The following is a 23,074-nucleotide window of genomic DNA, read 5'->3' on the forward strand; positions in this document are numbered from 1 at the left end:
AAACTTAGTCGTTATTCTTTTTCAACATTAAAACAAAGTCGTCTTAATTAAACACAATTTACAATTGTATATGTATGTAATATATCCTGTCTGGAAGGCAACAAGTATGAACGCCACCCTTTTTTATCGTCTTTATAATCTTGTTTTGAATAACAAGCTAGCACATATGTTATGTTCCTTTTGAGTGAGATAATAATCTATTTAGATATATATAAATAATCTAAAATATATTTCACAAAATGAATTCCTTTACCTCTAAATTAAAATGAACGCTTTGTGCTCCGTTAATAATTCATCTGAAATGAAAATTTAAGGTATTTCTGTGAAATCCAAGAAGGTTCCTTACTCAAAAATATATACCATTATAGGTTTGAATATTTATATAAATGTTTCATATATGTACTTTTTCTGTCCTTATAGAGGTTAATAATAAATAATAATAACTGCATATTAAAGCGATTTATTTTTAAACAAGGTTAACAAAACACAACATAGTTTAAAATAAAATGGAATTTTCTAAAAACTAATTCAAATACTATAACGAATATAATAAAAAGGCTATTTCCAATGATATTCTAATAAACAGATATGTTATAACCCATACTAAACAACAGAAACAAGTGTGGCGCGCCGGGGACCGTTTATTTTATATTTCGTTACAAGTAAAAAGGATACCTTGATAAAAAACAATAAGTAAAAGGGATAACTAGATGTTTTAATTACACAAAACGTATTACTACATAATTATGATGTATTATAACGTATTACTGGCATAAATGATAAAAACGACTAAAGGCAAACGTCCCAATTAGGACGTTTTCTAGTCTTCACTTTTTGCGCGTTAATGACATATCTGTTTACTAGAACATCATCATATTTCTTTATCTAGTTATATATTCTCTTAAAATTAAATAAAACAGAACGTCTTTAATTAACTTTTTTTAAACCTTAATTGCCAAAGGGTCAAATTCGTTCTACTAAAAAAAAATATAACTACAAATCATACTTATATGTTTAATTGGTACCGATTTTTAAAATTTAAGTAGTTACTAAAAAAATATAAAAAACTAATATTTCAATGCTGAAGTTTTTTCTTCAGTAGAAAGAAAACATCCCTAAGAACAAATAGGTATTGAATAATTTAATAACCTAATTTTTAATTGAATGTCAAATATATGTATATGCCATGATTTTGTCTCAAAGTACACTGCGATTATAATAAATGATTATATTCTACATTTAATATGTAACAATTTTATGTTGTGCTCAATATTATATTACAAGGATTGATATAAATTTCCCGCCATTTTTGCGACGCAGATAATAAATAGAAAATTGGGAATCTCAAGACTAGAAATTTGATATATTTTTTAATTATTCTTCGGGGTATTCTTCTTCAGCCTGCACTTCTTGTTCATCGAACTCGTCATCAACGCCTACTTCCTGTTAAGAATTAAAAAAATAACAATTAAAAAAAATAAAATAAAACGCAATTATTAATTTATGAATTTTTTTATACTTTCTTCAAGCTTGACATTTTTTTAATTATGTTTTCTGTAATTAGTGTATTAATTGTTATATCAAACTTTTTTTTTAATTTGTGACACTTCCGATCGCGATAGCATTTTGACAGAAGGTCAAATCAAGTTCATGTTACAGCATCGTATAATCTTTGGTCGTTATTAATAAAGTCTGGTTACTTTTTTCTACGCTACGAAAATATAAAAATTACAATTAAGACTATCGTATTACGTAACTTTACCTAGATTCATTTCGATTTTCATAGCTTTTTGAAATATTTTCACGTAGATAATAATGTCATAAAATTTACTAACCTCATATTGCTGATACTCTGAAACCAGGTCGTTCATGTTGCTCTCGGCCTCAGTGAACTCCATCTCATCCATACCCTCGCCCGTGTACCAATGAAGAAAAGCCTGTTGACGTTATAATAACAATTATACGCTTTACACGACGATTTACGCACGCAAGACGGCAGGCAAGAGCTGATTGCGAGTTGTCAGAGAAAGACCACAGTGGCGTGCACAGGCCTAATTTATATTATAATCATCGTTTAAGATACATATCCAATATGAAAGGTCTTAATTTTAAGAAAAGTATAGCTTACAGAAACCACAAATATTTTGCTAGATAAGCTTCCATTATTAAGCACAATAGTTAACGTTAGATTTAATAAAGAAATATTTCATTTTAATTGGCAAAAAAATTTGCAAATTTGTAATTTATGTACATATTACCAAGGCCATCTTTAAGTTATCGCGGAACCTGGTCATTTTAGGATAATAGGGCCCCTATGATCGAAAGCTATTTCTTAAAATAGATAAAGAAAGTAGATAAACAATTTTATAGATTTATTTTTATTAAGAAACACTATTTTTATTATACTTGTTTGTTTGATCTGAAGGGTCCCCTACCGATCGCGGGGCCCTGGGCTAAAGTGCCCAGTGAGAATGAAGGGTCTGCATAGTCCATAAGTCCTTACCTTCCTCCTGAACATCAATGTAAACTGTTCAGATATGCGCTTGAATATCTCCTGTATGGCGGTGGAGTTACCCACGAACGTGGCGGCCATCTTGAGTCCCCGCGGGGGCACGTCGCACACAGCCACTTTCACATTATTGGGTATCCATTCTACGAAGTAACTGGTAACAGAAAATGTGTTAAGGATAAATAGCCCAACCCCAATGGAGAATTAAAAAAAACATTAAGTACATACATAGCAGAGTCATTTGAGGAAGTAAAAACAATTTTAAGAAATAAATAGCAAAACAAAAACAAGAAATACGTTTACATGAGGGGGAAATTAAGAAAAGCGCCACGGTTAAAAGCATGAATGAGTATGTGTGTGTTGTGTGTGTGTGATGTGATGAGATGTGTTTGTGTCATTTCTGATGCAGAAAATAGAATACAGTATTGTTTTCGGACAAGAAATTCTCAAGTGATAGTAATAAGATCTACTACAAGTTAATAAGGTACTTGGCCTACTCAAGGCCATGAAATGTTTAAATCCTAAACTAGCTGATCTTCTTCCACGTTGAATACTTCCTACTTCGTCATTTGAGGAAGTTAAAACAATTTTAAGAAATAAATAGCAAAACAAAAACAAAAAACACGTGTTACGAGAGTAACCTTAGCCTTCAATACGGTTTTATGACATTTGATTCTATATCATAATTTATATCACATCATTACTGCATATTATTAATATAGCAGGAGCTATTTATTGTAATTAATTGATCAATAATTTGTATATCTCAACGGGGAAATGATGCTAGCATTCTTGCCACCATACCACGCGGTCAAGATTTATACAGTAACTAGTTTTAGTTCATATTTGTATATATATATATATATATATATATATATATATTTAAGCATTTAATGTTGTTAATTCTTATGTTAATAAAGGTTATTTATTATTTGTAAAACTGTAATTAATATTATTTTATATGGCATAGCATTTAACACTGGCATGGAACACTATATCTTATTTTAAATATTATTGAGCTGTCATTATAAAACAATTGGACGATAGTGGGGCATTCTAAAAAAAGATAGAGAGATTGTAGCATAATTGTAAAACGTTAATATTATTTTGGCCATCCCGAACTACTGAAATTGCACACGTTTATATGAGGGGGGAAGTAAGAAACATTAAAAGTCATACCTGCTGTTTTTATCCTGTACACTGAGCATTTGCTCGTCGACGTCCTTCATGGACATGCGGCCTCTGAAGATGGCGGCCACGGTTAGATAGCGTCCGTGACGAGGATCGCAAGCAGCCATCATGTTCACGGGACTGAACATCTGAGGACATTTTCATTTTTCCATATAGGTATGGAGCCGAGGTGGTTAAAGCGTTCATTTAAAATGATAGTAGGTTTAAGCCCAGGCAAGCACCAATGAATATTCAGATGCTTAATTTGTGTTTATAATTCATCTCGTACTCGGTAAAGGAAACCATCGTGAGGATGTCTAATTTCATGGAATTCCACGTGTGTATATACCAACTCGCATTGGAACGGCGTGGTGGAATATGTTCGAACCTTCTCCTCATAGGGAGAGGTGGCCATAGGCCAGCAGTGATAAATTAAGAGGCTGTTATTTTTTTTTTTAAATCTTCCTTCATTATAGAGGGTTTGATCAAGTATGATCACGCCACCCTCATTGGAACATACATAGTCTTATTACATCATGCAAATTTATCTTCTTCTTCTAGTTAGGCTGTTGTTGATATAGTGTAAATACTGTACGTTGTATTGTATTCAATTTTTTGTTTATCTTCTAGATTTTTATTATAGCGTTCTATTCCATGATAAAAAGATTTATAAGCCGATTTTCTTAAGAGAATTAAGTAATTGGTACAAATATACCTGCTGCGTTAACTCCGCCACAGTGAGAGCTCTGTAACTTTGACTGTTTCGCGCAGTTAGGGGCGCGAATCCTGTAAAAATCAAAATTTGTTCTTTAATATTACTCCTTGCAAACAGCCTCGTTGTGTGTTATGAGTATACATCTCTATTCCTGAGATCTCATGTTGAAGATATTGCTGGGGTCTATTAAAATAGTAATGATTATTTTAACACTCTAGTCGAGCGTGTTAAAGATTCAATGAGGCTTATCTTACATGAGTCGAGATGGCCCAGTGGTTAGAACGCGTGCATCTTAACCGATGATTGCGGGTTCAAACCCAGGCAAGCACCGCTGATTCATGTGCTTAATTTGTATTTATAATTCATCTCGTACTCGGCGGTGAAGGAAAACATCGCGAAACCTGCATGTGACAAATTTCATATAAATTCTGCCACATGTATATTCCACCAACCCGCATTGGAACAGCGTGGTGGAATACGTTCCAAACCTTCTCCCTAAGGAAGAGGAGGCCTTTAGCCCAGCAGTGGGAATTTACAGGCTGTTGTTGTTGTTGTTGTATCTTACATAAGTCTCAGTATTGGCACAGAGTTTGGGCGTTGGCAATCGTACTCCCCTACTCTGGAGTGAAATGCTCCTGATCCGATCCAACTGATCGCTTACAAGTCAAGTATTACACAGAAATTAGTCTCCGAATCTCCTATTTGGCCTAGGTTAGAAGGATCATATAAGACCAAATCCCAAATCCGCAACATAAAAGTAGTACCAAAACAATTCATACATTTATGTATTACAATAGATTTAACGCAGGTTTGAGGTAAAATAATTTTATCTATTAATGTAAATGTCTCTCTCTCTGTCAGTCTGTTTCTTCTCGCCCAGCTCGGTGAACCATATTTAATGAAAATTGGCATGAAACCAGCTTGAACTCCAATGATCTAACTGGTACTTGACACCTTACAAAAAGCCGCGACCGGCAAGCAGTTTTCTTCCTATGGATGTGATCGTTACAGATGTATGTATTGTATGGGCAAATTTTGACACTATCTTTTGTTTCACGTGGGCAAACTTACCAGGCATAAAGAAGTGTAGTCGTGGGAAGGGCACCATATTGACAGCAAGTTTCCTCAGGTCTGCGTTAAGTTGTCCCGGAAAACGGAGGCAAGTTGTCACACCGGACATCGTGAGCTGAATACGAAATAGTATTTTACACAGACTTCGATAAGAAGAAAGGAAATCATTTAGTTGATTGTCATGTAGGATGACACAACTTAGATGTAGGATCGGCAAATTCAATAAAACCGATTACTGCCGATTTACACAACCAATAGAAATAGCTCCCTATCGCGCCACTCGACGCTATTCGTCGCTATAGATTCCCGCGTCAGTTCGACCCGAGACAGCGAGTGCGTGTAAAGCGACGCGTCGAATTGACGAATATATTAGGTCATATGGTATTACAAGTTATTGCGTTTGTGTAAAGATCATATTCGCATAAGAAATAGATATTGATAATTTGGGATGGCGTACTCAATTCGGATGTGATCGGTTTTACGAATTTTGCCGATGCTACATCTAGTTATGTCGTACTATACTATGATACTTACGGATACCAAATGATTCAAGTCTCCATAGGTCGGTGAGGAAAGTCTGAGGGTCCTGAAGCAGATGTCATACAGGGCTTCGTTGTCTATACAGAACGTTTCGTCGGTGTTTTCAACCAACTGGTGGACCGACAGCGTAGCATTGTACGGCTCCACCACAGTGTCTGATACCTGGTGGAAAGATTCATCTATTTAGTTTGTTATATACACATTGAGTCGAGGTGGCCCAGTGGTTAGAACGCGTGCATCTTAACCGATGATTGCAGTTTCAACAGGCAAGCACCGCTGATTCAAGTGCTTAATTTGTCTTTATAATTCATCTCGTGCTCAGCGGTGAAGGAAAACATCGTGAGGAAACCTGCATGTGACAAATTTCATAGAAATTCTGCCACATGTGAGTTCCACCAACCCGCATTGGAAAAGCGTGGTGGAATATGTTCCAAACCTTCTCCTCAAAGGGCGAGGAGGCCTTTGGCCCAGCAGTGGTAATTTACAGGCTGTTGTTGTTGTTGTTGTATCCCAAGGTTTTTGAATTGACAGTTGTGACTTCGAAAAGCAGTTAAAGCAGATGATTTAAAGTTATATTAGCGGTACGAGCATATGGGCCACCTGATGGTAACCACCAACGCCCATAGACAATGGCACTGTAAGAAACAATAACCATTCCTTTCATCGCCAATGCGCCATCAACCTTCGGGATTAAGATGTTATTTGCGCCTGTAGTTACACTGGCTCACCCATCCTTCAATATAACGTTATCAACAATTTTTTTATTAGATTTTCCAAAAAAATTAACTGAGTTGGTTATTTTAAAATGGTCTTTTTTTATAGAAATCTTTAAAATATCGAATTTTTATAGTAATTCAGCTGATATTAATGCTCATTTTTGTCAGTTCGCCCACTATCCGTTAACCCCGGGTCAATTTATTTGACACTCTGTACTAATTTGGAACAGACTTCAATCGTTTTTGAACACTTAAAATTGACAAAGCGAGCTAATTGAGTCCTTTCTGTGTTTAGATGTCTTCTATCACTTTTAGATATATTTATTTATTTATTCTGATATATTTTGTTTACTTCTTGGTAATGCTTTGTAAAGTAAAGTAAAATAACAGCTTGTAAATTTCCCACTGCTGGGATAAAGACTCCTCTTCCAATAAGAAGAGGGTTTGGAATATATTCCACCACGCTATTCCAATGCGGGTTGATGGAATGCACATGTGGCAAAAGTTCGATGAAATTAGACACATGCAGGTTTCGTCACGATATTTTCCTTTACTGAGCACGAGATGAATTATAAACACAAATTAAGCACACATATATAGTGGTGCTTGCTTGGGTTTGAATCCGAAATTATCGATTAACATGCACGCGTTCTAACCAATGGGCCATTTCAGCTCTAAAGTTTGAGTTTAATGTTTAGCTAGTTATGAACACAATTTCATCTTTCTAAGCTATGTTAATCTTACTTTAGGCGATGGCGTAACGCTGAATGTGTTGACAATTCTATCAGGGTACTCCTCGCGTAGCTTGCTCAGCAACAGCGTACCTAGACCAGATCCAGTTCCGCCTCCAAGAGAATGGGTCAGCTGGAAACCTATGAGACAAAAAAGTTAAAAGCACGAGCATTAGTCACGCCAATTTTGCACAAAAACTTCTGTTGTAGTCCAAAAGGCTAAATTAAAAACAAGATTGAAATTAACTACAGGCACAAGGGACATAACATCTTAGTTCCCAATGTTGGTGGCGCATTGACGATGTAAGGAATAGTTAATATTTCTTACAGCGTCATTGTCTATGGGTGATGGTGACCACTTAACATCAGGTGGTCCATATGCTCGTCCGCCAACCTATACCAAAAAAAGAAAAAGTATTGTTTTTTAAGTAACAAATAATCTATGTTTATATAAAATGCTAAAAGACATTTTCAAATTAAAAAAAAAGAAATATTTTTTTATGTTAAAGAAAAATTATGATGCATTTATTGTTTTTGTCTTTATTTATTATTAAATCTATACTAATATTATAAATGTGAAAGTAACTCTGTCTGTCTGTAGCTCTTTCACGACCAAACCACTGAACCGAGTTAATGAAATTTGCTATGAAGCAAGTTTAAACTCCAAGGAAGCATATAGGCTACTTTTTTTGCTTTTGGGCAACTAGTACATAATATATAGAGAAAGGAACTTCATCTCAACCAGGTGACCTTAAAATGACCTCGAAGTGACGTTTCGTACGTTGTGTCTAATATCAAAATCACCTTGTAAACAGTCGCACGGCTCAGCTTCTTTTCTGACGACATCCATCACGGAATCGACCAACTCCGCTCCTTCAGTGTAGTGACCCTTCGCCCAGTTGTTACCTGTCAGAAAGAAACGTTGGTGCAAGATTCTATATTAAAAATGAGATGTTGTAGTCTAAGTTTAATTATGACATCGTGTAAATAGTCTACATTAAAATGGTGTGTTTGAATAACAGGCTATTTCACTGGTTTTTATAATCCATTTTATATTATTAAGTAGAAGTTAAGGAACACAGTAAAAGTTTTTATTACTAGTACTATATGTATTAAAATTTCCATAATTAAATAGCGCGCAAAAACGCTACTAGGACAATATGGCGTTGCAATGGGGTCCGTGACGTCACTTTCCTGTATTTTAATCTGTGGTACATATAGTAGAAAAGCAAAGTTTACAAGAAAGTGACTTCATCATAAGCCCGGCCAATCAGAAGCGTTTTGTGTCACGTGACAAACGTTTGAAAAAATTCATTTTTATTTATGGATTTTTGAATAAATTAAGTATCATTTTCAACTACTAAATAACCATTTCTAAACTCATAATATACACTGATTAAAATAATTCACAATTTATTTTTCGGATTATCAAATAGCCTATTATGTTCTTTTCGATTATGAACATAATCTAGATCTAGAATTAGAATTGGTTTTTAAAATTATTTAACAGACATACTATAATATGTTTTTCTCATTTGTTTAATTGCATGTATTTTAGTCTTCTAAATTGACGCCATAAAATTTATTCGTAAAAACAAGTAATTAATTGTTAAATGGTCTTAGGGTTTGAGCAAACTCTAATAAAATCCACGTGTGTGAGTGTAAAAGTGGGAACAATAAATGATCCCCTCCTGACCCTTTCTTTGTTATATTTCATTTATATAAACAATTACAAATTGTCAAAAAAGAATTATCTTAATATAACATTTAATTTTCAAGGTTTTTATGAAATTGGCGTTATAAGGGATGTTTCTTTTTGTACTTAATAGATTAAGATTTTGCAAAATAAATTAACTTACCAGCACCACTCTGCCCAAACACGTAGTTGTCAGGTCTGAACAGCTGTCCATACGTCGAGGACCTGATGGCGTCCATCGTTCCCGGTTCCAGGTCGATGAGCACCGCTCGCGGGACGAACCTCTTGCCTATTTAGGAATAATAAGTCTATATACCAAGAATCAGTTCCGAATAAAGCACTATCATGTGACATTCTTTAAATGGACCTTGGACTTAGTTTGGAGTTTATTCCATGGATGTTTATGGATTGATGGATACACGAATCCTTAAAATCCATGGAATAAATCTATTTAAGCACATGAAGCTTCAATGGTGCTTGTCCGAACTTAGATCTCTATATTAACAGTGAAGATATATGTATGTTAAATTGTTCCATCTGAACTTATGCATATCAACCAACTGTATAATAATAAAAGAAAATCAAGTTTTTTTATGTTGAATACAATTAACTAATCTCAGGTATGATCATTAAAAATAATCTTAAGAACAAATATTTATGTTTTAGAAGAATAGACTTCAAAACCGTGTGACCGATCATTATGAAAGTTTGCAAAGTATGTATTCTTTCTAAGAGAACGTTATTGTAATACAAATGCTATAGTATGTCAACACTAGATGGCGCTGTGTCGCATAAACTTCTATACCGTCAAAGTCATCGCCATGACAACGCCTGGCAGGTGTATTTCTATACTTACAATCAGCAGCGGATTTACCAATAGGCTAAGTAGGCTGGAGCCTAGGGAGGCAAATCTTACAGAAATTTAAAAAAAAACTCATAATTATATGTGTACAGATTACGTCCGTAATCCGTATAATCGCCACTGCATAGCGAGTTGGAAAAATAATCTAGTAACTGACAGAAATATCACCTAGTTTATAATCACACTAATAACGGGAAAAAAACGATGTAATGGGGACGATAAAACACAAATCATAAATGTTGCAAAAAAAAGTAGGGGCGGCAGAAATTTAATAGCCTTCAGTGGCAGATTTGTAAATCCGCTGCTTACTATGATTTTTATACTAGTGTATAGCGTTGTATGTATTGTAAGGTTTTAAACGCATAACTATGAAGTTGTTAGATACTAAAAAAACTTTTAATTCAAAAATAATAATGAACTATAGTAGGGCACAAATTAGATGTAGCATCGGAAAATGCAATGGAATGAAAATAAAACCGATTACTGCCGATTTACACAACCAATAGAAACAGCTCCCTATCGCGCCATTCGACGCTATTCGTCGCTATAGATTCACGCGTCAGAGAAAGCAAACGCATGTAAATCCACGCGTCAAATTGACGAATATATTAGGTCATATGATATTACAAGTTATTACGTTTGTGCAAAGATCATATTCACGTGAGAAATATATATTGACAATTTGGGATGGCGTACTCAATTCGGATGTGATCGGTTTTACGAATTTTGCCGATGCGACATCTAAGTTGTGTCGTACTGTAGTTCATTATATTTTTGAAATTAAAAGTTCATCGATCGTTTTTGTATATAGCGAAAAGCAATTTACATTCTCTACAAAAAAAAATGGCGACCTGTTGTTCTAAAATAGATAATAAAAAGCTCTTGAAACTGGTTCGCTTTGGATCGCTTGCCTATTGGATTATCACAGTGAAAGTATGGAGTGTCCAAATCGGTTTACGTTCGTCCATGAACGATATTATCTCCTATGAAAATAGGTAGTCCAAGGAAAAGGCACTATGGCCACAATTCTGCCAAGTACAGTAAGGGATACGTGGATAAGCTGTACATACCATCAGATGCCTCATTGTAGTAGACCTGTATCCTCTCCAGCTGTAAATCGCTGTCCCCGTGGTAGTGCCCCGTCGTATCAATACCATGTTCGTCTGATATTATCTCCCAAAACTGTAGAAGAGAAATATGAAGTATATATAGAAATATATTGTAAAATGCCTTTAACCAAACATTAACAGCTTGTAATTTCCCACTGCTGGGCTAAGTCTCCTTTTGAGAAGGTTTAAAGCATATTCCACCACGCTGGTCATTTGACTAGTGTCGGGTTGCAAGTTTTATATATAGTTTTGGCCCTTATATATTTATACGTCGTTACGCGAAAACAACTAGCCCTATTAGCCATTTAATTAAGCCTCTTCTTCTTCTAGAATCTTCTAAAATTCAATTCCTCTAAAATAAATTGTTCTAAGATAAGGTAGTTTGGTTTAGATTCTACTTAAAATAGACAAAGAGATACAATTTATATTAATTATTTAACCAAATAACTCGCTTTAACCTACCAAGTATTTTTTATTCAGTAAAGTCTAAAAAAAAATAATTTAATATATAGATTCTCTTGACTGCTAGTTGAACAGTGCTATTATAAAAAGGCTTTGCTTTCAATTAAAAGGCTAATTAAACTAATTAGTTGCGACATTTAAACGTGCTAGATCACGATATCCATAATTAAATTAAAAGATTTATTGCTGGTACATTTGTTCTCGGTGTGGTGGTTAAATTATGTCTAAGATTAATTATGCACAAAATTATATACAAACACCTAGGTGACAGACTACAAGCAAGAACCCAAACGAACCTACGACCATCAGTCACCACCTCTACTACAATGTCCCTCTACTACCTGGAAGTCAAATAGTTCGCCATCTATATGTCGTCTATACATATGACGGAGCTAAGATAGACATCTAGAAGATTGATCTTGATCTCATAGTAGGAGCTCCAAGGTACGTCAGAAATGACGTCATACACAGAGACACCAGGTCGCCCACCGTGGAGGAGTTCGTCCGACACCTCGCGCGCACCATGTTCGCTCGTGCGGACAAGAGTGTGTGCGGGCACCTCCACGGTATCGCACCACTACATGCCAGACCACCTGACGGGCGTCCTCAACCTCGTGAGCTCCTGCTGCCGCCGACCACCTGCCCCGACGCAGACATCGACGCAGACAATCTGGAGCTAGGATAGGACGACAAACCACCGGACATGACAACCCAAGGACGAGACAACCCAAAGATTAGACCATTACTAAAAAGAAGACACCACTGGGTCCACGGACCCTGACCCATCGGGTCAAGAACAAGTGACGCGGTAGCCGAGGCTACCGAGGAGGAAAAGCCCGGGTAAGGAGGGTAACCTCGAGGCCCGTACTCATGCCTAGCTTAGGCCAGGCTGGAAGACCAGTGATGATGATCTAGAAGATTATTTGATTCAAATAAATGTATACCAGTAATTGACCCAATAGATTAAAGTGATTTCATTGTACTCAAATGTAAGGGCTGAGCTTCATAATTTCTGATATATATGCACTTATTGACATACATTCATTCATTCATCATCATTTATATAGAAAAGCAACCTTTTCGCACACTCTCACTTTCGTGCCTACAAGCGTTACACAGTAACAGTACTACTGATTAGATAACAATAAGAATTTAGTTAATAAATAAATCGTACGTTAAAATCGTAATTATTTAAAATAACGTACGTAACGTGTAATAATTTCCACACAATCATATAAAAACAGATGCTAGTAAGCTACACTGTTACATATTTTTTTTCTAGTACAGAAATTTGAGCTTGCGGTAACGTTGCGGTTTATGTGACAAAGAACTAACGTATTTCTGCTCGTTCTTGGGTTATCGTCCTATATAACCTTTTTATGATATAAATAATAAAAAAAATACATTCATAAAAGGGAAAAAAGTACTTATTTAAATAAATTGTATCTCAACTTTTAATTTCCGGACATAAGTTGATTTACAAAAACAGAAATACTTTTTGGTTTTACTACAACTTATTTTTTTTAATTTATTTGACGTCACTGATCTTAGTACGACGATCATTATTACTAAAATTGAATAATAATTATTATTTTATTAGAATCACTTTATCGTATCGTATATTTTAAATAGCTAAATAAACTTACTATAATTAGTACCTGAATAAAAAAAATAAACTTGGAATATTATATTAATATCGCAAAAAATATGTATTTATTGTGAATTTGAACAGATTACGTCGTTTATATTATTTAATTTCACACACTAAACGAAATTATGTAACGTTGACATAAATTCCACTTGTTTTTTATTTATGTATGTAAATAAGTAGGTAAGAGTAGAAAATTTTGTTGCAATTTTTTGTGATAAGAATTTAAGTGAGAGTTAATGATTATTGCATCTTCAAGACGAGCAATGGACCGTGATCTCATCAACTAAGATATTTAGAGCATAACAAAATTATAAATAGACTTTATACTTTTCTATTTACGTCTTAGTACTATAAAATATTTTACAAAAAAAAACATATTTTTCAGTATCACCTTCGAACCAATCTGGTTGCCGCACTGCCCCGCCTGCAAATGCACTATTTCACGCATTTTTAACAATTTTTACTACTAAGCACTTATGTATGTTTTTAAAACGGTAGGGGAAATTTTCAACTATTATAAGCGTGGATTCACACGTGTGTCGATGGGAAATAGTTGCTATTTATTATTATAATGTTCATTGAAGATTATTCAAAATTGTATTACAATAAGATATATAAGTAGATATAAATATGTATATAATTAATTTGTAAAATTAATCTTGCCATTTATTTTATTTAATAAAAATAGACTCATCGGATCTTTTATCATATAAATACTATTGTAAATGTAAAATAAATTCTTAGCAATGTAAAATGTTATTCTGGATATTAAATGTAAAAAAATAAATTCATCATTTTAGTATTTTTGTTATTAAAAAAATATTAATTTCATCGATTTTGCATCTGTGAGCTTTCGTAATGTCAATTGTCAAACAACAATTTTTCGTGGTCTAATTTGCCGTGAATTTTTATTAAAATAATATAATTATAAATCATATATTTTAAAAATAAGTAACATTATTGTGTTTTCTTTTATTCTAATTTTATTTTATTATTGTTTATAAGCTTACATTGACGCCATGTTGACTAAAAATCGCTTGAGGCGTATTGGCACTTAAACTATCTTAAAGCATAAATTCTATTGTTGAGTAAGTATTTTTACGGAGTTATGACGTGTATCAGTGTTTAATAAGTAAGCTGGAAACCGCGAACGGTTAAAAGTGAGTACTTTACATATTTATTCAAACCGCAAAAAGTTTTACGAAAAATATTTTCTGTAATTTTCAATATATTCGATGTTTAAAGTTAGCCTATGTCATAGGTAACTTCACAGCAATGAAAGAAACACCCAGTTACGTTTCGTATGGATTAATTCGCTCATAGAATGAGTATTTATGACATTTTAAACTAATATTTGTGTATTAAAAAAAAATGAAATACTACAATTTTTATTGTATCAAGTGTATTGTTTATCATCAAGAACATTTTGTTTACATACATTCAAAGTATTTTAGGGTGATTTTTCAATACAATTGATATTTTTGCCTTATTTCAGTGTCTAGTACTTTTTAAAATGATGAAGAATAATATTGAATATGTCATATTAGCGCACAGCGTATACATAAATTTACTCAGTCGCATATGATGGTATTTGCTCGCTCATCTCAGTTGGAATTAGTTATATTTACTTGTTAACGAGTAGCCTTCATGTCTCCCACAAATATGTAAAAATATTTATTATATATGTCATATTTTAACAAAGGATAAACTATCAGCATCAAGATATATTTGTAGGTGTACAATATGTATACAATAATAAATATAAAGTGTTTTCGTGTAAACACAGTTTTGGAGCTTAGAGGATGGCAATCAGAGCTTAGTTATGTATTATGTGAATTATATTCTATATATATGTTAATAGTAGTTGAATTATAAATACATAGTACATAAAAATGTCGGTGCTCGCCCAGATTTGAGTCTTTAAATTAGTTGGAATGTCATCATTATATTCTCTACCTCCTATTCTATTTTATTCGAGGCTTGTAGTATTCACACTAATCATGAACATTAAGTTACTTGCTTAAAATCTTAGCTATTTAAAGTGAAAACGTCATCAAAATCAGTTTAGCCGTTATAAAGATAACACAACAAACAGACAGACAGACTTGTAAACAATTGTGTCTCTTGTTTGAAATTCCTGTTAACATTATACTACTTATGTTGTTTTGGTATTACAAATGAAAACTTCATTTTTTTTTATTATATAAACAGAAATTTAAACAATATCATATAATCTGGTTCATAGAATTCTTTAATTATCTACTGACATACAACACAATCTTGAGCTGAATTAAGATTTTTTAAGGCAACGGATGAGGTCTGTGCAAAGTCCATTTTTGAGGATGTCAAAGAGTATTTATGTGTATGTGCGGTATACAAGACCAGACATATGTTTCTAAATTGTAGTTAGCAACTTTAGTCTGATGGATTTGTGTCAATATCTAAATTATTAAAAACCCATTTCTCAATAGTCTTAAGAGCAAAGGAAAAATTAGCTTAGAATTGTGCCATTTATAGATTACTTTGTAGGAAATTCAACTAAACACTCCAAAATTCAAATAATTTGTAATTTATTTAATGCACATAGTTAAAAACAGTCTCAGCGTAGCCCAATTTGAAGATTTGTCTTGTCGTTATGTCATGTAAGTTAAAAAAATATTAATGAGACTTCTGTTGTTTTTCTCCAGATTATAAAGATGGAGGAGCCAATGTTCCAGCAACCAAAAATGGAGGATGTGTATCCAACGAAGATAGAGGGACACTTCCTCGATGCGAAGCCCCAGGATCAATACTCCCAAGCTATGCCCGAAGATTATGCAATGCCTAAAGAAGAACTCGCTTACCCCCCTCCGAAGGTGGAGGATCAAATCATACCAAGACCCGGCCCTATGCCCAACCGCCCCCCCACGAAGTTCATTAGCGTTACCAGCTCAGCATTAACAGAGGAACAGAGGGCCATGTACGAGTCTGTTCTGTCCACTTGGAAGCCAGTCATGTTCCCGAAGCGGACCAAGCGTTACATATGCCAGAAATGCAACAAGGAGTTCAAGAATTATCAGAACCTGTATCTTCATACGACGAGAGTGCATTCCTCCGAGGAGTCAGCGGTGATCTGTGACATATGTGATAAAACGTTTAAGAATAAACACTATCTATACATGCATCGGATGAACAAACACTACTCAGATTCTGAGAAGTGCTACTGCCAGTTCTGCCTCCAGGAGTTCCGGACGAGACGAGCTCTACACATGCACGTGAAACGCATACACCCAAACACGCTGCCGGAGATAAAGTGTCCGGAGTGCGGCAAGGAGTTTGCGGTGCCCTACAAGCTGAGATACCACATGGACAACTGCCACAGGCCGGACAAGGACAAGTACAAGTGTCATATCTGCCAGAAGCTGTACAAGAGTCACCTGAATCTGAACAGACATCTCCACTTCCAGCATTCGCAAGTGGAGCGGCATCCGTGCGTGTTTTGCCCGATGACATTTAAGTCGAGACACCATATGAAGCGTCACATCCTCAACATACACCCGCCGCTCGAGTCGAAGGTCACGTGTCCGGAGTGCCTGAAGGAGTTCAAGAATGACCAGTACCTTAAAGAGCACATGCAGGTGCACACGTCGTTCGAGAAGAAGGTCAAGTGCGACCTCTGCGATAAGTTCTTCCACTCGGCGGTCCGTTTGAAGAAGCACAAGAAGATCGTGCACCCGAACAAGCCGAAGATACGCTGCGAGAAGTGCGATAAGGAGTTCGCGCATGCGCACTACCTGCGACGCCATAATAACTCGGTGCATGTCGAAGTCGACGAGAGCAACTACCAACACGAGTGCGATCAGTGCGGGAAGAAATTCAAGATCAAGAGATATCTTAACAACCATTTGCAGAGACATGAACAACAGCACTTGAAACGCATATCGCAGATGGTGAAAACTGTAATGGACGACGGGGAAGCCCCGCCGAAGACGGCGAAGAAACGGGGGAGGCCCCGGAACGCGAGAAAGGAGATCGAGTTCATAAAATGCGAGCCGGTTTCAAGTTCCGAATCCGAGTCCGGCGAAACGGAATCCGAATCAGAATAATCTTACTACCAATTTACTTAACATTTAGCTTAAAATACGAGCATTTTAAATAAGATGAATTAAGACATACCATTCTTCAGGAGGACCTCAGTTGGGGTGCTAATTGCAAGGTTATAGCAATAATACAGAAATGATCAAACAATTTTTTTTCAACTAGATAATGCTAGCTCATTTCTGAACGGATAAAAATTAGGGCATAATATTTTTAAATGGTAATTATCGATGTTTAGCTAAGTATCAGAGTTGGTGAAATGTTTCCATGGATGGATGGAATGGGATGGGAAAGGGATGGAGTTTGGAGATCGTTTCGTCGAAAGTGCAAGATGGTGATTTGAGTTTTCAGAGTCGTATATGTCATTAAGCTTGAAACTAGTTCTAATTTTGGCATATAAATGTCTTTTAAAAGTCTTAATAACAGCGACTAAGTGCTGGAATACAATTTGAACCAATTTTTTAAAATGTCTCATTAATTAACGTTTATTTTTTCTGATGGCATTATTATTCTGCGATAATGACGACCGGCGTGGTCGTAGTGTGTGGTGGGTTTGATTCCCGGCCGAATCGATGTAGATTATCATTAGTTTTCTATGATGTTTTGGGTCTGGGTGTTTGTCCCATCGTTACTTCTGAATTTCCACAACACAAGTGCTTTAGCTACTTACATTGGGATCAGAGTAATGTATGTGATGTTGTGTCATATTCTTAAAATGCATGATACAATATGATTAGATTCGTCTACGTAATGGAATTAATTTTTCACATTATGGCTGTTCCAAAAGATGAGGAATATAACAAGCTCCTAATCCACTTATTTAGGTTGTAAAAGATAATCACACGTTTAATTCTCAACCTAAAGGGTTAAAACGTATCCACATTTTTATTCAATTAATGAAGTTTTCCTGCATTTAAGGTATTTGGAAATCTTTATAATCAGCCCATATGATGTATACTATAATAAGGAATTATTTTTTTCGTTGTCATTAAAGCCAAGATGAATTCGTGAGCTTGAATAATCTATTATATCCTTTGTGGATTTGGAAAATTATGGCGTTTTTAATATCGACGCAGTATAGGAACTTCTGAAGTCAAATTTAAGTGGATATAAGTCGTCAAGTGGTATAGTATTATGTTATAAATAGTGACACTAGTTTTTCGGCTAGCCACTCTACAAGCATAGTACACGTCATTGTTGTCTATTGGTAATGACCACATACCATCAGGAGGCTCATATATCTGCCCACCTTACGACGCCATAAATAATAAATCACTGAACGAACATCAGTTAAAGAACGATCATATCATTTCGTATTTTTCCAATGTAATACAAACAAGCATTGGCGTAATATTCATTATTATAGAATACTTTAAAACTATAAAGGATCGTTTTACTATGAGTATTCGGGATATGATTTTTATATAACAGCTATTTCGTATAGCTTGTAAATATATTTTAACTTAATTATACGAAGCGTTTGCACGAATTTTGAATTGAATCGAATTGATTAAAATAAATATTGATGTCCGACAGTTTTCAATCCAATGAGCTGTAAAATACAATGAAATATACTTTAACTTATATGTTATAAATAAGGCTTGTGCGTGATATGGTTTTAAACAAGTATAATGTTATCAGAAAATTTAAACGTTTCGTCGCCGAGAGGATACGTGCTTTGACAATTCGAACTGTCAGATCTGACAGTTGAGCTTGTCAAAATGACAGAAGTAAATATTTGACATATCTGTCATAGTTAAAGTAACATTCATCGCGAAAATTTGGATATGATTCGTAAGAAGGGTCGTCGATGATTGATCTCTTGATGACGCATTCTCTCCGCGATCGTATCTTATCTGTGTATTTTTGTTTTAAATGCATCCGCATATATGCATTTAAATTTTAGGGTGCATATGGTTTTAGAAAGGAACTATCTCTGTTAATAAAAAGATAATTAAATATCATTTAACTAATGTGTCAAGTGACATTGTCGTTTGTGTCACGTGGTCACTGTAACGGTCATAATTATTATGTATGTGATCGCGTTTTATTAATTTGTAAATAGGTTCTATATATAATATTAATCTGTTAGATTATGTTATTTGTAAAGATAATTTGGTATATAACAAAATCATAGGTATGTTTGGTTTATTATAAGCGATACAATCTTAACAATTAATGTGTTTATAAACGTGTTGTATATTATTAGTTTTGGTATAATTATGTCCTTATTTGAGTTAATTAAGGGGGGTTTAATTAAGCTCTGAGGTAGTTCCGAGTTGAATGTTTTTTAATCTGTAAATAATTTACTTAAAAATTGTCTATTTGTAAAGATATATTTCATTTTAAAACAAATCTTTATCATAAGATAGATTATTATAAATTTTTCCTATTATGCACTAATTATTTACTTTGTTATTACAAATAAATGGTTTAACATAATTTTTTTATGTTCTTTTCTGGATGTTTATTCATTTTTTTATTATTAAAATAAAAAAAAAACAAAATATGCTATATTCAAATAGGCTTTTACAAGCACTTTAAAATCATTTATTAACTATATTAAGAGAAGCTAACACTGGTTTGGAATGTACATTCTACGGAGAAGAACCGGTAAGAAAGTCAGTAGGTATTCCTTCAACATATTTTTTGTTGATAATCGTACCACTTTTCTGAATAGTAATAATATCTATTCAAATCAAATCAAAATAAACTTTATTCAAGTGGGCTTTTACAAGCACTTTTGAATCGTCATTTTACAATTAAGTGAAGCTACCACCGGTTCGGAAAGTAGATTCTACCGAGAAGAACCGGCAAGCAACTCAGTAGTTACTCTTTTTTAACATTTAAAACATACAGTCCTTAGTTAAATACAATTATATATGTATGTAATATATCCTGCCTGGAAGTCAACAGGTATTAATTCAACGCTTTTTTATCATCTATAAAATCTTGTATCGAATAATATGCTTTTTTACCAATATATTTTTTACACACAATTTGAATTTACAAAACGGCAAAGTTAAAAATATTAAAAATATGCATCTACGTTACAATAGCTGTATATTTATTTGTAAAGTAAGCTAGGAAAATTACAATAATGAAAATGGTTTAACTGCAGTGAATAATTTCGTGGAGATGTACAGAGTAAGAAAACCTTCGTCAGTTTTCAAATTCATTCCTTTATCAAGTCTTAAACTGGTAGTACCTTTTGAATCTAAACGCCAAATCATGGCGACGCAATATGTCATTCTCGATCGGTAAAGCAGATTACCGCTCATACTGAGCACACGAAAATAGATCTTAAGGTGACGAACCCTTTCTTACCCCGACTGTACAAATCAAATAATTTTACTCATCTCTTGAATTTAAATCAAATCTAAATAGTCTTTATCGATTAGGTATGTAGAAGCACAATATTGAATTAAGTATAAAGCTATAACTGGTCCGAAGTGTAAATCGAAGCGACGTGCTACGTTACAAATTTACTTTAATTTGTGCTTGAACAATCTTGTTACTTCTGTGTCACTTAATTGTATTTTTTTTTTAATGTTTGAAGTTCTTGAAACTTATACAGTTGTTAAAAATTATGAGTGTCAATATTTGAATTGCGCGGGAACAGAGTGACATTAAATGCACGATGGAGTTGCTGGCTTGACCATCAGTGAATTATCAAGTCATTTTAAATAGATAGCTTCTCACATTCGATCAACAGTACCACTAATAATAATAATGATTGACGATCAAGCTCTTTTCTGTCTGCTTTATCTTTTGGCGTTCTATTAATCCTGGGTACTGAATTTCGCCTCGGAGATCTCGTCAAACTCAAACTCCAATAACTATATTCAATATAGAAGCATTACACTTTCTTATTGATGGTCAATTGAAACACCCAGACCTGAGAAGAACCGGCGAAAGAAACTCAGCGGGTTTTTTTTGTTTGTCTCATATATTATCTAAATAAACAATTTAATATGAGATGTCAAAATTCCAAGTTTCACTCGCAACACCCAGAAGTCTGAAAACCCACAACAGCAAGATTTTTAAAACATCTATCTCGTGCAACAAATTGCATAGACTGGCTACAATCAAATAGAAAATAACGATGTTAATTCTTAATAATTTCAAGGTAAACTATACCTTATTCCTTAGCGATAAAGGCGCAACTTGGATTATATTAAAAATCACTTAAGACCTTACACCATAAATGATAGAAAGTATGAACGCGCCCGTAAACGTCAAACATGGCGGCCCGTTGAACTGTCACTTCGTTGAATTTCACGGATTTGACGGAAAATTATCTCGATTGGACGACTAGGCTATTTGACAATGCGAAAAATAAATTGTGAATTATTGTAATCAGTATATATTATGAGTTTAAAAATGGTTATTTACTAACGAAACTTGTAAATAATACTCAATTTATTCAGAAATATATAAATAAAAATGCATTTTTTCAAACGTTTGTCACGTGACACAAAACGCTCCTGATCGGCCGGGCTTATGATGAAGTCACTTTCTTGTAAACCTTGCTTTTCTACTACATGTACCACAGATTAAAATACAGCATAGTGACGTCACCGACCCCATTGCAGCGCCATATTGTCCAAGTAGCGTTGTCGCGCGTTATTTAAATATGATAATATGATATTTTTCAGCAAATATGTACTAGAAATAAAAAACTCAACTTTTACTGGGTTCCTTAACCTCTACTAAATAATATAAAATGGATTTTAAAAACCAGTCAAGTAGCCTATTGTCGTCGATTCAATATCATTATTTTTTAACGATCTAGAATCGTGGATAGGTTTCGATCGGATCTGACCTACATTTAAACTTCAATAGTTAATATTATAAATGTAAAAACTAATTATGTCTGTCGCGACATTTCACGACCAAAATATTGAAACGATCATCCTCCTGCCCTTATCCCAATATTATTTGGGGTCGGCGCAGCATGTCTTCTCCTTCCATACCTCTCTGTCAGACGTCATCTCACATTCTTTCTAACCATATCGTCTTTCACACAATCCATCCATCGTTTCCTTGGTCGTCCTCTACCTCTATATCCATCCACATCCATATAACAACAACAACAACAGCTCGTGCTCAGCGGTGAAGGAAAACATCGCGAGGAAACCTACATGTGACCAATTTCATAGAAATTCTGCCACATGTGTATTCCACCAACCCGCATTGGAACAGCGTGGTGGAATATGTTCCAAACCTTCTCCTCTAAGGGAGAGGAGGCCTTTAGCCCAGCAGTGGGAATTTACAGGCTGTTGTTGAGTTAGGGCCTGATCTCTTTGAGGAGATTTGGAATATATTCCACCACGCTGTTCCAACGCGGCTTGTATACCTATGTAGCAGAATTTCGATGAAATTAGACACATGCAGGTTTCCTCACGATGTTTTCCTACCGAGCACGAGATGAATAATGAACACAAATTAAGCACATATATAGTGGTGCTTGATTAGTTTGAATCCGACATCATCGGTTAAGATGCACGCGGTCTAACCATTGGGCCATCTCGACTCTATATATAGTTAGTTATGTGTTTTTTTGTTTTTATGGAATAGGTTGGCGGACGTGCATATGGGTCACCTGATGGTAAGTGGTCACCATCACATATAGACAATGACGCTGTATGAAATATTAACAATTCCTTACATCGTCAATGCGCCACCAACTTTGGGAACTAAGATGCTATGTCCCTTGTGTCTTTAGTTACACTGGCTCACCCTTCAAACCGGAACACAACAAT

At 34.6% G+C, this 23,074-nt stretch overlaps 2 protein-coding genes across 2 annotated transcripts; one reads left to right on the forward strand and one right to left on the reverse strand.

Annotated features, from left to right (window-relative positions):
* Window positions 1–1,312: 1,312 nt before the first annotated feature.
* On the reverse strand, window positions 1,313–13,827 carry LOC124542185 (tubulin beta chain-like). Its single transcript, XM_047120126.1, has 12 exons — window positions 13,624–13,827; window positions 11,081–11,192; window positions 9,312–9,437; window positions 8,257–8,358; window positions 7,466–7,593; window positions 6,000–6,167; window positions 5,466–5,580; window positions 4,395–4,465; window positions 3,689–3,828; window positions 2,504–2,663; window positions 1,836–1,937; window positions 1,313–1,443 (listed from the first exon to the last, which is right to left on the reverse strand). Exons 1-12 carry the CDS (start codon window positions 13,678–13,680, stop codon window positions 1,375–1,377), a joined length of 1,350 nt encoding a protein of 449 aa, XP_046976082.1. The 5' UTR covers window positions 13,681–13,827; the 3' UTR covers window positions 1,313–1,374.
* A 273-nt stretch (window positions 13,828–14,100) lies between these two features.
* LOC124542190 (zinc finger protein 729-like) lies at window positions 14,101–17,804 on the forward strand. Its single transcript, XM_047120133.1, has 2 exons — window positions 14,101–14,392; window positions 15,920–17,804. The coding sequence occupies exon 2, from the start codon at window positions 15,929–15,931 to the stop codon at window positions 17,315–17,317; it is 1,389 nt and encodes a 462-aa protein (XP_046976089.1). The 5' UTR covers window positions 14,101–14,392; window positions 15,920–15,928; the 3' UTR covers window positions 17,318–17,804.
* The last annotated feature ends 5,270 nt before the right edge of the window (window positions 17,805–23,074 follow it).

Source organism: Vanessa cardui, chromosome 30, assembly GCF_905220365.1.
Source record: "Vanessa cardui chromosome 30, ilVanCard2.1, whole genome shotgun sequence".
Classification (NCBI taxonomy): domain Eukaryota; kingdom Metazoa; phylum Arthropoda; class Insecta; order Lepidoptera; family Nymphalidae; genus Vanessa; species Vanessa cardui.